Source organism: Syngnathoides biaculeatus, chromosome 4 (genome assembly GCF_019802595.1).
Source record: "Syngnathoides biaculeatus isolate LvHL_M chromosome 4, ASM1980259v1, whole genome shotgun sequence".
In the NCBI taxonomy this organism is placed as follows: Eukaryota; Metazoa; Chordata; class Actinopteri; order Syngnathiformes; family Syngnathidae; genus Syngnathoides; species Syngnathoides biaculeatus.
Window position 1 is genome coordinate 14,341,064 of NC_084643.1, and position 19,511 is coordinate 14,360,574.

General features: G+C 42.3%; 1 protein-coding gene across 4 annotated transcripts in view; it reads right to left on the bottom strand.

Moving 5' to 3' along the window:
- LOC133499994 (arrestin domain-containing protein 1-like) overlaps positions 1–19,511 on the bottom strand; it is a 43,596-nt gene that overhangs the window by 17,191 nt on the left and 6,894 nt on the right. For 2 of the 4 annotated variants that reach the window (XM_061818512.1, XM_061818510.1), the window contains 5 exons: positions 18,210–18,320; positions 13,124–13,174; positions 7,200–7,354; positions 6,621–6,803; positions 4,358–4,534 (listed from right to left, as the gene is read on the bottom strand). In XM_061818512.1, the coding sequence (XP_061674496.1) occupies positions 4,358–4,534; positions 6,621–6,803; positions 7,200–7,354; positions 13,124–13,133 (525 nt within the window). In that variant the 5' untranslated portion in view covers positions 13,134–13,174; positions 18,210–18,320. Of the gene's footprint in view, positions 1–4,357; positions 4,535–6,620; positions 6,804–7,199; positions 7,355–13,123; positions 13,175–13,844; positions 13,945–18,209; positions 18,321–19,511 lie in introns of all 4 variants that reach the window. The other 2 variants (XM_061818513.1, XM_061818511.1) reach the window with 2 other exon arrangements.

Here is a 19,511-nt window from a genome sequence, read left to right on the forward strand (position 1 = left end):
ATAAATAAGGAAAATTAGAAGAAGCGTAAAAGAGGCAAGTGTGGTGAACTAGGAAGCGGGAATGATTTGTAAGGGTGAATTTAGAAAGGCATTGAAGAGGATGGAAAATGACAAGGCAGTTGGTCCTGATGACATTCCTGTGTAGGTCTGGAAGCATCAGAGAGAGCTGGCTGCTGAGTTTTTGACCAGCTTGTTTAACACAATTCTAGCAGGTGGGAGGATGCCTGAGAAATGGAGGAAATGTGTGCTTGTGCCCATTTTTTAAGAACAAGGGAGATGTGCAGAGGTCTTGGAACTATATAGGAATAAATTGATGAGCCACACAAAAATATGGGAAAGCGTAGTGCAGGCAAGACTCAGGAAGTAAGAATTTGCGAGCAACAGTATGGTTTCATGCTAGAAAGATTACCCCAGATGCATTATATGCCTTGAGGATGTTGAAGGAAAACTAGGGAGAAAAGTAGAAAGAGCTACATTGTCTCTTTGTGGATCTAGAGCAAGTTTATGACAGAATACCAAGGGAGGAACTGTTGTGTTGCCTTCCCAACTCTAGAGTGGCAGAGAAGCACATTAGAACAGTACAAGACATATATGAGGGTAGCAAAACTGTGGTGAGGTGTGCTGTACGTGTGCCTTTCGAGAAGAGTTTAAGATGCAGGTGGGATTGTGTCAGGAATCACCCCGGAGCACTTTCCTGTTTGCAGTGTTGATGTACAGACTGACAGATTAGGTTTGAGTGGAATCCCCGTGGACCATGATTTTTGCAGATTACATTATTTGCACTGAAAGCAGGGAGAAGTCAGAGGAACAGTTAGAAAGGCGGAGGCATGCACTGGAAAGGAGAGGGTTGACAATTTGCTGAAGTTAAAACTGAATATAAGTGCATGAATGAAATGGGTGGAGGGGCCAGAATAAGGCGACATGGAGAAGAGATAGCAAGGACAGAGGACTTCAAATACTTGGGGTCAACCATCCAGAGCAATGGTGAGTGTGGTAAGAAAGTGAAGAAACATATCCAACCAGGTTGGAACAGATGGTGGAAGGTGTCAGGTTTACGCAGCCTCTTGCTTAGTCAGGGAGCTTAGTCAGGGACATGGTCAGTGACGTGTCCAGTTATAGCATCCTTTGAGAGCCAGGGTTACCTAACCCAGGACATTTAAAGTATAATTTCTCATGGAAGGAAAACAACAGGAACTTTTTGCTCACAAGGAAAAAGTGGGACGTGTCTCTTTCACAATATCCAACCTGTTCTAATCACATTTCCACAAATCCTCATTTTTATTCCTGAGCGCGGTCCGCATCACAATAAAGCAAATGCTACAAACAAAGCAAATGTGACAAAAATAGCCTATGTGAGTCTTTGCAATGTCTTTATCATCCTTTCGAGGTCGTCAATCTTTATGTTGTCTTCCGCATCACTCTGTGGTGTTTTCACAGCACCCAATGTGATTGCATCACATTGTTTAAGCACATCATAGAAAAAGTTTACATGGCACCCAATTGGCCTATTGATTGTATCACATCAAGCAAAGAAGCATTAAAAACAACCAAGAGAGCAAATATAAGATATCTTTATCTCCAATTATTCTAACATAAGGAGTTAGGTGTATTATATTACAGACACGTTTCAACAAGGATGAAAGGCAAAGTTTATAAGACAATAGTGAGGCCAGCCATTATGTACCGATTAGACAGTTGCACTGAAGAGACAACAGGAACCGGAGCTTGAAGTGGCAGAAAAGAAGATGTTGAACTTCTCTCTACTCTCCAAGTTGGATAAAATTAGAAATTAGCTAATCAGAGGAACAGCGGAGGTTAGATTGTTTGGAAACAAAGTGAGAGAGAGAGACTTCAATGGTTTTGACACATCCAGAGGGGGGAGAGAGTGTGAGTATAATGGTAGAAGGGTGATGAGGATGGAGTTCCCAGCAACGAGAAGGTTCATTGATGTTGTGAAGATATGACGATAGTTGGTGTTAAGAGAACAGGATTTTGACGCACAGTGAAGAAAATATGTATATGAACACCCTACTATTTTGCAAGTTCACCCACTTAGAAATCATGGAGGTGTCTGAAATTTTAATCGTAGGTCCATGTCTACTGTGAGAGAGATAATCTAAAAAGAAAAATCCAGAAATCACAATGTATGATTTTTTTAACGATTTTTTTGTGTGAAACAGCTGCAAATAAGAATTTGAACACCCGTCTATCAGCTAGAATTCTCACCCTCAAAGACCTGTTTGTCTGCCTTTGAAAGTCCACCTCCACTCCATGTATTATCCTGAATCAGATGTACCAGTGTGAAGTCGTTAACTGCATAAAGACACCTGTCCACCCGATGCAATCAGTAAGACTCAAACTTGGAACAGGGCCAAGACCAAAGAGCTGTCCAAAGACACCAGAGACAATATTGTACAACTCCACAGGGCTGGAAAGGGCTCCGGAGAAATTGCCAAGCAGCTTGGTGGAAAAAAAGGTCCACTGTTGGAGCAATCATGAGAAAATGGAAGAACCTAAACATGACGGTCAATCTCAATCGGAGTGGAGCCCCATGCAAGATATGACCTTGTGGGGTCTCAATGATCCTTAGAAAGGTGAGGAATCAGCCCAGCACTACACGACAGGACTTGATCAAGGACCTGAAACGTGTTGTGACCAGCGTTTCCAAGGTGACTGTTGGTAATACATTAAGACGTCATGGTTTGAAATCATGCATGGGACAGAAAGTTCCCCTGCTTAAACCAGCACAAGTCAAGGCCTGTCTTAAGTTTGAGGTCGTGGCTTCGTCTTTCAACATGACAATGACCAGAAGCACACAGCCAGGAAAAAAATAAGGAGTGGCTCCATAAGAACAAGATCAAGGTTCTGGCGTGGCTTCGCCAGTCTCCAGACCTAAACCCAATAGAAAATCTTTGGCGGGAGCTGAAACTCCGGGTTTCTCAGTGACAGCCCAGAAATTTGTCTGATCTAGAGGAGATCTGTGTGGAGGAGTGGGCCAAGATCCCTCCTGCAGTGTGTGCAAACCTGGTGAACAACTACAAGAAACGTTTGACTTCTAATTGCAAACAAAGGCTTCTGTACCAAATATTGACATTGGTTTTCTCAGGTGTTCAAATACTTATTTGCAGCTGTATCACACAAATCATTTAAAAAAAAATCATTGTGATTTCTGGATTTTTCTTTTTAGATTAACTCTCACAGTTGACATGCACCTACGATGAAAATTTCAGACCCCTCCATGATTTCCAAGTGTTTTTCTAAGTGGGAGAACTTGCAATATCGCAGAGTGTTCAAACACTAATTTTCTTCACTGTATATATGCTGTGGTGACCCCTGGTGGGACAAGCCAAAAGGGAAAAAAGATACAGATTCAGTGTTCGTGTTTTCAGCTTTTTATGGCAAAGTACTCGTGACTATTAAATAAGCAGGTAATTCAACTTTCTGCTTTGCATTTAAAATGGACATGTATGATCTTCATAGACATAGCTCATAGGTTTGTTTTCTTAATTTTTATGGTTTCACTTTGTCAATCTGCCTGAATGCATTGACAAGACAGGGATACATTAAGAAAAGTTCCCACTTTAGTTTGTAAAGTGTGATGAATCACTGAACCCTTTCAAGTAAATGAAAACATTCATAATATTGTTGAAATGGCAATACTTTTTCTGAGATTTGAGGTTGCTCATATGATTTTAAACAAGATTTGCAATAATCAATGTGAAAAAATTTGAATATTTTCTTACAGGTTGTTATGATGTATGTGCACCCCAAAAAAAATCGTTCCAAAAAATAAATACATTATTTAGAGCTTATCAGGCCGTTGATATACTGGTCAGGCCCACTTGAGATTCGGGTAAATGTGGTCCACGAACTAAACCTGTTTCCATTGTATATTACACTCTATTTAGGAAATAATTTCACAATAGATGTTTGGTAGACAGCCCTGAAACCCAAAAATTTGCATACAAGCAATTAAAAGTACATTTCCTGTCATATGTCCCCTTTAAATATTTGTTTCAGCTTCCAAACTAATGAAAAGAACAGATGTACTCGCAACTTATAGTACATACTAACAGACCTTTGCAGCCACGGGTTATGTTTCATGGGGAATGTTTGAGAGACTGGAGGTTATGTTAAGCGACATGTGCTTACATTTGCCAGATTTCAGAAATGTCTGGCCACAATGTCCATCCAATGTAGTGGTTATTAAAAAAAAAAATGAAAAAAAAATGAAAAAAAAAAAAAAAAAAAATCAATACATTTGGGATTCTACGGTGATGAAATGTGGAAAAGTTCAAAAGGTCTGAAAACTTTGCACAGTGTCATTGGGTAGAAGGAGTCAAAAGGTTTTTCTTACCTTAACAAGGTATTCAATCTTTATAAGTTCACAGCCAAAAAGGGACGACTGAGGAAGAGGAGGAACAATTATCTGCTCCTTCCACTCCAACTCCTTGCCAGCCTTAACTTGACCTCCTTCCAACTCTGCAATGGCCCTCACATCATGGATAGGTCTTTTTGTCTGATAGGTTACTCTCTGAAAGAAAAGGACGCAGTAAGACATTGCTTAACAAGTAGGGCGGTGCACAAAATCGGTGGTGATTCGAATTGGTATTCGAGTGGGCCTGAAAAAGGCATCATCGAAACATAATTTTCTTACTCAAATTAGAAAGAGTCAAAAGGCCACTTTATAGTCCCGCAGTCAACAATGCCCGCATTATATCACATGACCTGCACATTGCCCCGCGCATCACATCTGCATAGATTGTGCATAACCAACTGCGCACAGATAAAAAAAAAACTTGCTGCAAAGAAAAACCGCAGAGCTCCTCTCGTGATTGGCCCGCTTTAGTAACATGCTGTGATGACGTACTCACTGTTCTTCCTGGCTTCACATACCACCTATGCTGCCACCTTCTCGATCAATTTTGCAACATTAATAAATGTGTCATCTGGTCATTTGTCTATTTGATCAATCACTGTTCCATGCCATTGTTGTGGTTTTGTTCCTTGTTACAGAAAGGAAATTAAAAATGGCTACAGGAAATGACCAAAATGTACTGAAGAAACTCCACTTAGTGTCGACCTAGCTAAGAACAGCTGTAGTGACACCCCTGACTTGAAGAACATTTTCAATACTGTGTGGGTGGATGCACTGGAGTAGAAAGGCAAACTAAGCTGCAGTGATACCAGCGCGGTCGCCGGACATGCAACTATAAAGAGGCCTTGAGAATATCATACTCTATTCTGAAAACAGCTGCAACTACTGCCATACCGCACTTATTAAAAAAAAAAATACTAAATATATTTCAGGATTTTCATAGGGCAGCATGGTGTATGACTCACTTTCCTCACATTTTTGAGGATTTGGATTCACATTTGGCTTCGCCTGTGTGCAGTTTACAAAATCTACTCGTGCCTGTGTGTTTTCTCCAGGTATACTACATTCCAAAAACATGCCCAAGTTTACTGACTACTCTAAATTGGCCATAGGAGTGCATGTGTGAATGTTTGTCTAAGTGTGCCCTGCGATTTCTTTATGTACCCTGCAAGTGGATGGCGACCAACTGCGGGTGTCCTATATCCGGCACACAGTCAGCTAAGATTAGCAACAGCGAACCCGCGACCCTAGTAAGGCTATGTATGATAGAAAATGGATGTGCACGGTCGACGTCATTTTGACCAACTGCGAATAGATTGTGTGCAAGTACGCCGTCTTATTTTGTTGACGAACGGACAGATGGATGGATGCAAATAGCTGAAACATTCCATCGATATGATGATCACGGCAGGGGCAAGGAGGGGTCTGATAGCCAAGCCCAAGGACTTGCAGGGATGCTCATGCCAAAGAGCTAGCTGGCTAGCCCGATTGCTCAGTAGTGAGCCAGCTTCTGACCTACCCATCTAAGAACGGAGGCAGCTGGTCCAAGGGAGCAAGGATTTACGGCAACAGAAGCAAAGGTGGTTTCTGATATGGGTAGGCCGGCTTTCTGTATATACCTTGTCTTTCCTTTCTCTGATATTTTTATGATCATGAGCATTGTTTCCATGAAAATGGATTTTCTTTTGGCTGAGAAGCATTGGTTTTGAATCGAGACAGTTTTCAACCGAGGCCTGTCAAAGTAGTAATCTTAACCCTTTCCGGGCAGGGGTTGCAAATTTGCAATAGGTTTAATATAATCTAAAATTTTAAGTACAGAGTATCATTTTCTGAAAGTATCAGATTTTTCTCTCTGCAAAATTTTACTTGGTCCAGATTTTGTGGAGTCTTGCAACGGTAAAAATTCACTTTTTGAACAACTCGCTAGATCGAAATACTGATATAAAAAAAAATACAAAGGGTTTTTGAGTTTGTATTTTATGTATTCAAATTTCAACTTTCAGAGTAGTTTTGATTTTGTTTACATTTACATTACCAATACTGTACCATGATAATTGTGGATATTCTGGCCGTGATCATATTTTTTTTTAATACAATTTAATCTCTACTTTGGAAACACCTCTGTGATCAGATTATATTCACGAGATTGTATCATTGCAAGCACAAATAAATTACCTGCAGTGATGGTTGAAAATGTGGTGAGAGTGTATTTGATTAAATTAGTTTAAATTAAAAGCTTTACCTGCATCAGGGAGGCTTTTATGTTGCCTGTCCTCTTCTCAGATTTATTGTGGACGGTAGTTGACAGATGAATAATCTGGCCTGGTGTGTAACCTTTTTTGTCAATCTGGGCTTTCAGGATCACTGTGCCAGTTTTTAATAGCATGTAGCTAAACTCCTGGATCACTGAAGAGGAGCAAGGTCCCTGCATTGAAATATACTATTACAGTACATTGCTGGCATACAGTTTTTGTCACATTAAGATTGTGACCATATCTCTAAATTCTGTGCTCTGTGAGGATACAGTCACTGGCTTTGTCTCTTGGGAAAAAAAAAAAAAAAAAAAAAAAAGATTTTGCTTTCAGTGAGATTATCATCAAACTGGTAAAACATAGGATAAGCAACTAAAATCTACAAATTGGCGTGCAAATGTGAGTGTGAATAGTTGTCTGTCAATGTCTTAGCCCTGTAATTGAAGAACGACCTGTGTGGAGGGTACTGAGCTGCTTTCCTGTGGTCATCTGAATGAAAGGCAAGTGGCCCAATAATTGTGGTCGTTTTGTGTATTTTAAAAGCAAGATGAATACAGTTCATGACTCACCCATATGTCTGGAATCTTGTTTAGGTTGAGGGGGTCCAACAGGTAGAACACTTTCTCTGTGGTGTAGTCTTTGGTAAAGCGTGGTGTGTCAATGAAAGCTCTTATTCGATATAGTATCCTACCATAATTGCCCTCAAATGATGTTGGAGCAGAGCCTGGAAAAAAGTAAAATATGCTTTAGAGCGGTACTGTGATCATTTTGAATAATTTTAATGGAAGCACTAACGTCAATTGGAGTGGAACCTAGATTTAGCGGATACTGCCGTTTAGAGCTCTGAATAAAGAGAATACAAATGGTGGTGGTGTCTAAAAAGAATACGACAAGTCTCCGGAGTCTCAAACATGCTATTTTTGGTACAGTAATTTTTTTCCATCGAGCTGATCCTCTGTGGCATCTAACAAATGGATTTGAAAATAGAAAGCACACAACCCCTCCTTGAGCAGTCACCTTATCATGGTGTGTGTCCCAGTGATCCTTGGAGCAAAGTTATCTGGGGCTTCATGTCCCTGGTATGGTCACCCACAGCAAAACGTCCAAGAAAATGGACCAGGAAAAGTATGACTCCTTAAACCCCTATAACAAATACAAATATTGGATCTAGGTTTCCCTTGCCCGAACATGGGTCACCTGGGAGTCCGCTCTGGAGCAAGGCCTGGAGGTGGGGCTTGAAGGCGACTGCCTGGTGGCCGGGCCAGCACCTATGTGACTCAGATGGGCACAGCCCGAAAGCTCCCTCTTCCCATGGGGTACCACCTGTGGGAAGGGCCATAGGGATTGTGTGCAGTGTGAGCTGGGTGGTGACCAAAACCAAGGGACCTTGGCGATCCGATCCCCATCTAGAGAAGCTGTCTTGAGGGATATGGAATGTCACCTCTCTTGGCAGGAATGGAGCCTGAGCTGGTGTGTGAGGTTGAAAAGTTCTGACTAGCTATCATCAGACTCTCACCTCCGCGCTTGGCTTGGGCTCTGATACCAGTCCTTTTGAGAGGGGTTGGACTATCTCCCACTCTGGAGTTGCACATGGTGAGAGGCGCCCAGCAGGTGTGGGTATATCTACTGCCCCCCGGCTCAGTGCCTGTACGCTGGGGTTCACCCTGGTGGACAAGAAGGTAACCTCCTTCTGCCTTCGGGTGTGGGGACCGGTCCTGACTGTTTGTGCCGATGCACAAAACAGTTCAGGGGACCCACCCTTGTTGGAATCCTTAGAGGGAGTGTTGGAGCTCCCACTGGGGACTCCATCGTTTTGCTGGGAAACTTCAATGCTCATGTGACAGTGAGACGTGTAAGGGTTTTATTGGGAAGAATGCTACCCCCCGTCCCTCGAACAGAACCTGAACAGTGTTCTGTTACTTGACTTCTATGCTCATCAGGGGTTATCCATTTTGAACACCACATCCAAGCATAAGGGTGTTCACATGTGCATTTGGCACCAGGACACCCTAGGTCGCAGTGCGATGATCAACTTCAGTATTTGGTTGTGTCACTGGACTTGCGACCGCGTGTCTTGGACACTTGAGTGAAGAGAGGGGCAGAGCTGTCAACTTATCACCACCTGGTGGTGAGTTGGCTCCAATGGTGGGGGAAGATGCCGGTCTGATAAGGCAGGCTCGTAGGTATTGTTAGCATCTGCTGGGAACTGGCACAGTTTGGCAGAATCCCCTGTTAGAAAAGGTTTAAACTCCCACCTGCGGAAGAACTTTGCTCATGATCCGGGGGACATTGAGTCCAACCATGGACCATTTTCTGCACCTCCATTGCTGAGGCAGCAGACCGGAGTTGTGGCTGTAAGGTGGTCAGTGTTTCAAGCTTATTGGTGGACACCAACGGTGAGGGATGCTGTCAAGCTGAAGATGGAGTCCTATCTGGCATTTCTGGCGTGTGGGACTACTGAGGAAACTGATGGGTAGTGGCAGGCCAAACGGAATCCAGCATTGGTGGTCGCGGAGGCAAAAACACGGGCATGAGAGGAGTTCGGTGAGGCCATAGAGAAAGACTTCGGGATGGCTTTGTGGAAATTCTAGTCCACTATCTGCCGTTTCAGTCGGGGGAAGAAGTGCATCATGAACACTGCGTAAAGTGAAAATGGGGCGCTGCTGACCTTGACTCGGGACGTTGTGAGTCGGTAGGGAGAATACTTTGAAGACCTCAATTCCACTGACACACCAGAGTCGGGGTTCTCTGAGTTTGAAGTTCGAGAGGTGGTTAAAAAGCTCCTCGGTGGCAAAGCCCTGGGCTCTGGATTTTGTGAGGCTGTCATGGTTGTCACGCCTCTGCAACATTGCGTGGACATCGGAGACAGTGCCTCGGGATTGCGAGACTAGGGTGGTTTTCCCCCTTTTTTAGAAGGGAGTCCGGAGGCTGTGTTCCAATAACAGGGAGACTACACTCCTCAGCCTCGTAATTTTAACCGTAGTAAGTCTATTCAGGGGTGCTGGAGAGGAGGGTGGGTTAGGAAGTCGAATCTCAGATTCAGGAGTAGCAATGTGGTTTTCATCCCGACTGTGGAACAGTGGACCAGCTCTACACCCTCGGAAGGGTCCTCGAGGGTGCATGGGAGTTATAATAGCAAATGGTTTACAACAGGGAGGAGTGAATATTAGCTCCTCTGACCACATCTGTGAGGAAGTCTTTTGGTGTACATCGCCACATTGCTGATCAAACATAGCATTGTTGAAAGTTAATTCTGTTGAGACAAAACCAAAATGTCTTATAGCCCGACACCCAGAGTTTTGTCCGATACCGTTAAACATTTAGAAGGTGATAATAAACGAAGCTACGTGGAAAAATTAGAGACACTTGGCATAGACGATCCATATTTAATGCCAAAATTGATGTTTTCACTGATAAGAAATTTGACTGTTAATTGGCTTCCCTGTCTTGGACAACTGAGTATATACAAGTATCTGGTGAATAAGTCGTGGAGATTTACATAGAAGAGTTAAAAAGCGTATAAAAATCTGGATGCATACAAATACTTCATTGCTGGATCTGTTTTCAACCAGGAAAAAATTCCACATCGAGATGGACCCACTCAGATTTTTTCAATACAAAAACCAATATTTAAATAAATGACACCTGGTTTTACACAAACTCGCATTCATTAACCATGATTGGGAAAAAAAATTAGGACAGGGAGTTGTCTCCTCCGCACATGGAAGTGTATTACTGCCACACGCTTACCTCCGTAAACCTCTGTGACAGACGATTTTTTTTAAATATGCATTATTCTCAAATGAGTCAGCCTGTCATTATAAATACTTCTTAATTTGAGATTGGGAAGAATAATTCCACTTGAAATGAAATTTTCGCCACACAGGCATGTGTATTTCATGGGACACCATCCATCCTGTTTGATTGCCGAAATTCATTATCTTTTCTTTTCTTTTCAGATGGTATTCCATAGAATGATCTACTTGAAGAACTGTCTCATCTATAGTGACAATCAACTGCCCAATAGGTCTCGGGCATTGTGAAAAATCTGCTCCAGTTCAACGACTCCTGTACTGAGGAGCATTTTTGTTTGACCGGCAATCCCTTGATCTTTTCAGATGGTATTCTATGGAATGATATCGTTGAATAACTGTTTTGTATATTGTGACAACAAACAGCACAACAGTTCTCAAGCAATTTGAAAAATCTGCTCCGGTTCAACGACTACCGCACTGCCGAGCAGCTAGGTTTGACCAGCAAACTGGTGCCATGCAAACTGTGACATCACGTGCACGCGCTCTATATCATGACCAAATTGCAAATTTATTAACACTGGTTGCTTGGTCTCGCTTTTGAGAATCTTTCACTTATTCCTTACTTTCTGCTCACTATATAAAGTTCCTTATATGTTGAACTTTATCCTGCAATTGGCTGGTGACCAGTTGAGGGTGGGTTAGTGTTCAGTGTTGTATCTAAACAAGTTAAATGAAGTAAAGTTCATGCACCCATTCAGATTTTGGCTGAACCGGAACTGAACTTAGTTCATTTCTACTCAAAGAAGGTTATTGAGAACACGCTCATTCTGGAGTCTGTGAATGGTTTTCAAACTAAACTTGATTTTCATTCGAAAGTGCCAATTGTTTCAACACTCCAACGACAAAATTCACCTGAGCACACGATATACGAGACTATGTCAGGAGACAAATGCCATATTTGGCAAAAAATTCAGTCCATGTTCCATTTATGTTAGCATTCACAATGTGCGTTTGGGGACACTCCATCACTGGGAGTGAAAGTGTTCTTTGTTCAGCAAATTACTTGTATCGCTTGCTTTAGTTAAAAAACTGGACAGTCACACTGTCATAGTTATAGCTTTATTTTGTATTGGAATATAAGCCTAGAATTTTTTTTTTTTTGATATATTCATCCAAGACTGGTTGGAGCAACTGCCTTATAGTTCTGAGGACCACGGTTCAAATGCTGACCCCACCTGTGTGGAGTTTGCATGTTCTCACTGTGCCTGCATGGGTTTTCACCTAGCAGTCCGTTTTCCTCCCAAATCCCCAAAACATACAATTAGAGAGTCGAAATTTCTTATTGGTGTGATTATGAGTGCGACTGGTTGTTTGTCTCTATGTACTCTAAGATTAGTTGGCAACCAGTCGAGGGTGTACCCCACCTCCTGCCTGCAGATATCTTCGATAGGCTCCAGCATTCCCACGGCCCTTGCGTGGATAAATGGCTCACATAATAGATGGATGGATATATATATACACACAGTTGAACCTCAGACTTCAATTTGTTCTTGTGAAGTGTTCAAAATCAGATTTGTTCAACCCCTGAAACATTTTTTTCATAGGAAATAATATAAATGAGCTTAATCTGTTCCAAACCTCCAAATAGTTTAGTTATATACTATTTTAATTTGTACTTATGTAATAACATGTACACCCTGTTTTTAAACAAAATACATAAATTAAAGCAACTTAAATGTATCATTTACCTTTTTGGTCACGGTGTGATGGGAACAGAGGGACTCGAGAAGGAAGGAGAAAATGTACACCGAAGTCACCCTTTTTGACTTAACTGGGTAATTCTCCAGTAGCTTCTCAATTTTTGCGGTTATATCTGGCCTTTGTTTTGTAATGCTAGTCTCTCATTTGGAAACACTCCCTACCTTTTATTACATTTTAATTTTGAGGATAGTCAAAATAGTTGATTTAGCTATACAATTCGAGTTAACAGAAAACACACACCCCACATTCGTTCTTAGGGATTATCCATCCATCTATTTTCTGAGGTGCTGATCTTCACAAGGGTCGCGGGAGTACCAGAGCCTATCCCAGCTGTCATCAGGCAGGAGGCAGGGTAAAATTTACAGTCTCCAATTAATCCAAACTCCACACAGGTGGCCCCAGGATTTCTAACCCAATCCTCAGAACGGCGAAGCCAACTCCCTACAGCTGCACCACCATGCCACATGTATATCATCCATCCATCCATCCATCCATCCATTATCCAAGCCGCTTATGCTCACAAAGATCACGGGAGAGCCAAAGCCTAATCCAGCGAGCTTCGGGCAAAAGGCAGACTAAACCCTGAACTTGTCGCCAGTCAATTACATGGCAGATAATCGACACCATCACTGGGCGGCAGCAGATCCCACGCTGCCCGCACCAAAGTCAGGCGTGTGCACCACTACACCATTAGTAACTGCATATATACACACACACACAGGAACGTTTTGAAAATCATCTACAAGAACAGTCTCGTCAGGTCCTAATCAAGGAAAGTTGCTGTAAAAGTATGATTAGGAGTGGGTGACGAGAAAATGTCCATTTGATTTCTCAAGGAGTTAGGGGGGCTTATCTACAAACCAAACATGTCTATACTTACTTTGGCTTTTTGAAGGTAGAGGAAAGGCACTGACCATCAAAACACAAGAATTTGTTTGTGTGAGTATCATACGAACTGACAGAGTTGAGACTCCTACCTGGAATCATAAACTTGAAGGGAAAAGTGTGATTTCCTTGTTTCAGAGTACCTGTACAGACAGATTGAGGGAGATGGGACGCATCAGCATCAAAACAGAGACTCAATGTTACTACTTCAATTTTGTTTTTCAAAAATACAATTATTCTGTCTTTGTTTAAAATATGTGGACTGGTATACAATGCAGCCCTCAGGGGGCACAAGCCAGTGCAATCTGTGCTGTAGGGTAGTGGCCCCCAAACCTTTTATCACCGCGGACCGGTCAATGCTTGACAATGTTTACCACGGACCGGGGGTGTGTGTGTGTGGGGGGGGGGGTGTTATGTAGATTGTTTGTATTTAATATCGTTTGTATTGACAATTGAATATAATAAACATGATGATAAATAATAATAATGAAATAAATAAAACATAAAAATACACATGGAAAAATAAAGAATGAGAACCAGCAATTCAACATTTCTCTCTCTTTTATCTATACGTAGCCACACAACAGGTCTATTTTTAAAAAAATTATTCAACACTCCATTTTGCAACACATTAAATAAATTGGTCAGTTTGAACCATCTCCTCTCCTCTCCCCTCTACCTCAATTCACTCTGTTGGCTACCACAACGCTAACGCTCTGACTCGTCACTATAACAATGTTTAAACATGCCTTCAAAATAAGATACAGATACGCCACAAAAATGACTTTAAAGTGCATGAAAATTTTAACTCACCATAACGCAACGAGATGGAGATGGTCCCATCTGCGGGTAATGGGGGACAATGACCCCGAAATGTGTTGCTTAAAGCCCGGGTGTCATCTCTATAAACATTCTAAAATAGATATTGTAATGAAAAATACATAACATTATTCAATTCAATGTCTATACAAAAAATTAATGTAAGTGGAGAGCGCGTCATCCATGCGCAAAGTTGCAGAAGTGTCATTCTACGATATCCAAGTGGTTGCCATATTGGCTGCGTCCTCCGTCCGTAACGTCACCCGGACATTCGCAAATGAAAACACGCGGTGCACCCTAACTATGGGAGACAAACGCGCCCCGTCTGACACGGCGAAAAGGAGAACACCACACAACCGAGTGAAGTCACCGGTGCAATATTACATTTTTGTTTCGAGCCCTCGGGGCAATATTACACTATTCTTTCAAGCCATGTTCAGATTATACGCGATCACGGCCAAACCTCATCCCTGACCGATCCACTTCCGCGGCGGAGTTGAGCCATCACTGCAACACGGAGCCTTCGCAGAAGCAGTGACCGCCGAACGCAGCGCCTCAGCCGGTGTGGCTGATTTTCTGCGCGTTGTGGCATAAAAGGAGGAGGTGGAGCCGAGCCATGCTGCTTTTAGGGGTGTGTTAAAAGCCGCCGCAGTACTTGTTGAACACTGTCGAGCCGGGGCGCATTACTCCCTATCTGTTATTTGGAACCCACGAAGCTCTCGTCCTCTTCGCCCGTGCAATCCATTTTTCACAACGAACCAGGTCTCTTGCAAACTTATGAAGGCTAAATCCATTCTCCCGAGTGTTCAAGCAATGTCCAGCAATGTAATGAGCCGGCATTTTGGTAACACGAAGGAACAACGAGCTACCTTCCCGGAGGTAAAACTAATGGAAAAAAACGAGTTCACTAGGGGGTGCCTCTGTCCTGTACGTCACTCCCTGCTTCTTCTCGAAAACAAATCCTTCGAGAGGATTTTCATGGCGGGAGTTACAAAAAGCTGTATACGTTAAAATCATGTTTTGTGGTGAAAAAACACGGGACGATATTGGCTGTGGGGTTTTCCATTCATAATATACCAAAAATCATCAATTTCATAACACTTGACCTTTAAGTCCAGTTTATTCCGTTGTTTTATTTTGGTTGCTGTCACTCCAGAAAACTCCACTTCACACAGATAAGATGTCGGAAATGGCAACAGGGTTTTCAGTGGGGATCTCTGGGTATTCTGCGATGACTTTAAACCAGAACATGGGCAGAGTTGCTCTCTCGAAAATATCTTTAAAGCCACAGTCATTTGCGATCTTCAGCAGTTGATCTTCTTGTTGCACAGATATGCAGAATTCATCTTGTTTGTTGATAAATGGGTCACAGATCCATCCCTTAGCAGTTTGTAGGTCCTTTTTGGTTGGGAAGTCGTGCTCTAACTCTTTTAATAGCAAAGACAGGTGATCGTGCACCAGCTGGGAGAATGATTATGCTGCTGGTAGGGACTTCTGAGAGAAATCTTTGCAGCGGCTCTCGTAATTCAAACACTCTTATGAACGATTTCCCTATGGATAACTTCTTCTTTCAATGTATAAGAGAAGCTGTGTGGACTCCATGTCCAAAAAACTCCTCGAAAAGCCGTGAGTTAAGGGCAGATGCTTCGATGTTGTTAATAACGCTCTTTTCATGGAAGTTGTAGGCTCTTCTTTTGTCTCTTCACTGAGCCTTTTCCCCTTCGAAAAGAAACTTTCCAAACATGTGTTTTTTTTACTCATTTTGCTAGGTTGTGGGGGTAAATTTTGGCACTGAAGTGACCAAGATGTAACCAAGAGAATCCGGTCATTTTTCTAAATCAAAGATTGTTCAGACTTGGTTAATGAATACAACGGAAGTTATTGATTGTTTCTTGGCGGCCCGGTACCAATTGATCCACAGACCAGTGCCGGTCCCAGGGTTGGGGACCACTTCTGGAGTGCATTCTGTGGGCCGGTCCCAAGCCAGAATTAAATGCATAGAATTGCGTCAGGAAGGACATCCGGCGTAAAACAGTGCCAAACAAATATGAGCGTTCATCTAAAGAAATACCACACCGGATTGGTCATGGGACGGGTTAACAACGCCTGCCCCCAGCACTGTTAACCTGCAGGGCATCGGTGGAAATTCAGCTACTGTGAGTCAAAGACAAAGAGGAGGAGGAATGCAGATTCGTCCGCAGAAGAAAAAGAATCCACAGAGCATACAACTGAGTATAAGGACTATGAATGTTGAGACTATGACAGGAAAAGCTCAGGAGTTGGTTGATATGATGATTAGGAGAAGGGTTGATATATTGTGCATCTAAGAGAGCAGGTGGAAAGGTAGTAAGGCGAGAAGTTTAGGAGCAGGGTTTTAATTATTTTACCATCGAGTAGATGGGAATAGAAATGGAAGCGGGGTTATTTTAAAGAAAGAACTGGCAAAGAATATCTTGGAGGTGATATCAGATCGAGTGATGAGGCTGAAATTTGAAGTTGAGGGTGTTATGTATAATGTGATTAGTGGCTATGCCCCACAGGTAGGATGTGACCTAGAGTTGAAAGAGAAATTCTGGGAGGAACTAAATGAAGTATTTCTGAGCATCCCTGACACAAAGAGAGTTGTGATTGGTGCAGATTGTGAAGGACATGTTGGTGAAGGAAACAGGGGCGATGAAGAAGTGACGGGTAAGTACGGCACCCAGCAAAGGAACTTTGAGGGACAGATGGTGGTGGAATTTGAATAAAGGATGGAAATGGCAGTAATGAACACCTTCTTCCAGAAGAGCCAGGAACACAGGGTGACATAAGAACAGCGGTAGAAGCATGCAGGTGGACTACATTTTATGCAGACGATGTAATCCAAAGGAAGTCACTGGCAGAAAAGTAGTGGGAGGGGAGAGTGTAGCTCGACAGCATAGGATGGTCGTGTGTAGGATGACTCTAGTGGTGCCAGCCTTTTGGAATGGACAGGAGTAGCTCCCGGAAGACTGGACTACGACAGCCAAGGTGATCAGAGAGACAGGCAGGAGAGTACTTGGTGTGTCTTCGGGTATGGAGAAGGAGACCTGGTGGTGAAACCTCAAAATATAGGAAGACTTACAAGGAAAGAGGTGAGTGAAGAAGAAGTGGGACACCGAGAGGACTGAGGAGAGGCGAAAGTAGTTCATCATGATGTGACGTAGGGCAAAGATAGAGGTGGCGAAGAAGAAACAAGAGCCATATGACGACATGTACAGGTTGGACACGCAAGGAGAAAAGGATCACTCCAGGTTGGCCAGACAGAGGGATAGAGATGGGAAGGATGTGCAGAAAGTAAGGGTGATTAAGGATAGAGATGGAAATGTGTTGACTGGTGCCAGTAGTGTGCTAAATAGAAAGAATACTTTGAGAAGTTGATGAATGAAGAAAATGAGAGAGAAGGAAGAGTAGAAGAGGCAAGAGTGAAAGACCAGGAAGTGGCAATAATTAGTAAGGGGGAAGTAAGAAAGGCACTACAAAGGATGAAAAATGGAAAGGCAGTTGGTCCTGATTACATACCGGTGGAGGTATGGAAGCAATTTGGAGATGTGGCTGTGGAGTTTTTGACCAACTTATTCAACAGAATAATAGCGGATGGGAAGATGTCTGAAGAATGGAGGAAATGTGTGCTTGTTCTGATTTTAAGAACAAAGGCAATTTGCAGAACTGTGGGAATTATAGAAGAATAAAGTTGATGAGGCACACAATAAAGTTATGGGAAAGAGTAGTGGAGGCTATACAAAGGACAGAACTAAGTATCTGCAAGCAACAGTATGGTTTCATGCCTAGAAGGTCAGAAGGAGCTCCATCGTGTCTCTGCTAGGATGAAGGGCAAAATTTATAAAACAGTGGTGAGGCCGGCTATGACGTACGGATGAGGGACAACAGGAAGCAGAACTGGAGGTGGTAGAAATGAAGATGTTGAGGTTCTCTCTCGGAGTGAGCAGGTTGGATAGGATTGAAAATGAGCTCATTAGAAGGACAGCCAAAGTTGGATCTTTTGGAGACAAGGTTCGAGAGAGCAGACTTCGATGGTTTGGACATTTCTAGAGGTGAGAGAGAGTATACTGGTAGAAGGATGCTGAGGATGGATCTGCCAGGCAAAAGAGCGAGAGGAAGTCCAAAGAGAAGGTTGATGGATGTTGTGAGGGAAGACATGAGGGCAGTTGTGTTAGAGACGAAGATGCAGGAGATAGGATTAGAGGGAAAAAGATGATGCTGTGGCAACCCCTATCAGGACAAGCCAAAAGGAGAAAAAGAAGGTGTGGACTGTAATACCCAAAAATAATGTCAACATAAACGTAAAAATGAAAAATAGTTGGGTGAAAAAAAACATACCTTTGTCTGCTGCAGAGACTGTATTATTGAAGTACTGTTCTTCCACCGTCCATGTTGTTTCGTTTACTTTACTGGTGATGCCACAGAAACCATTACAATTCACCTTAATAGCTGTAAATGACAATGACCAGATACGTGTGCTTATTGGATAGACAGTTTTAAGAAAAAATGGCTCAACCCTAATAAAAGATTAATTAAAAAAAAAAATAATAATGCTCAAAATGATGGATCTACAGTACCTACCTTATCTAAATAAATACGTTATATACCTTAAATAATTGTGAAGATTAACATATATATATATATATATATATATATATATATATATTAAAATATATATATATATATGTGAATAAAATAAGTATTTGAACACCCTGGTATATTGCGAGTTCTCCCACTTAGATATCACTTTAATTGTAGGTGCATGTCCACTGTGAGAGATAATCTAAAAAAAAAAATCCATAAATTACAATGTATGATTTTTTTAACAATTTGTGTGATACAGCTGCAAAAGGGTATTTGAACAACTATCTATCAGCTACAATTCTGACCCTCAAAGACCTGTGGTTCCGCCTTTAAAAATCCACCTCCACTCCACGTATGATGCTGAATCAGATGCACCTGTGTGAAGTCATTAGCTGTATAAAGACATCTGTCCACCCCCCATATAATCAGTAACACTCAAACTTGTAACATGGCCAAGACCAAAGAGCTGTCTAAAGACAGCAGAGACAAAATTGTACAACTCCACATGGCTGGAAAGGGGGATAGAGAAATTGCCAAGCAGCTTGGTGAAAAAAGGTCCACTGTTGGAGCAATCATTAGAAAATGGAAGAAGCTCAACATGATGGTCAATCTCAATAAAAGTGGAGCCCCAAGCAAGATATCACCACTTGGGGTCTAAATGATCTTTAGAAAGGTGAGGAATCAGCCCAGAACTACACAACAGGACTTGGTCAATTACCTGAAAGAAGCTGGGACCAAGGTGACTGTTGATAATACATTAAGACGTGATGTTTTGAAATCATGCATGGCACGGAAGGTCTCCTGCTTAAACCACCACATGTTAAGGCCCGTCTTAAGTTTGCCAATGACCATTTGGATGATACTGAGGAATCATGGGAGAAGGTTTTGTGGTCAGATGAGACCAAAATTGAACTTTTTGGTCATAATTCCACTGACCGTGTTTGGAGGAAGACGAATGATGAGTTCCATCCCAAGAACACCATCCCTACTGTGAAGCATAGGGGGTGGTAGCGTCCTGGTTTGGGGGTGTTTTTCTGCACATGGGACAGGACAACT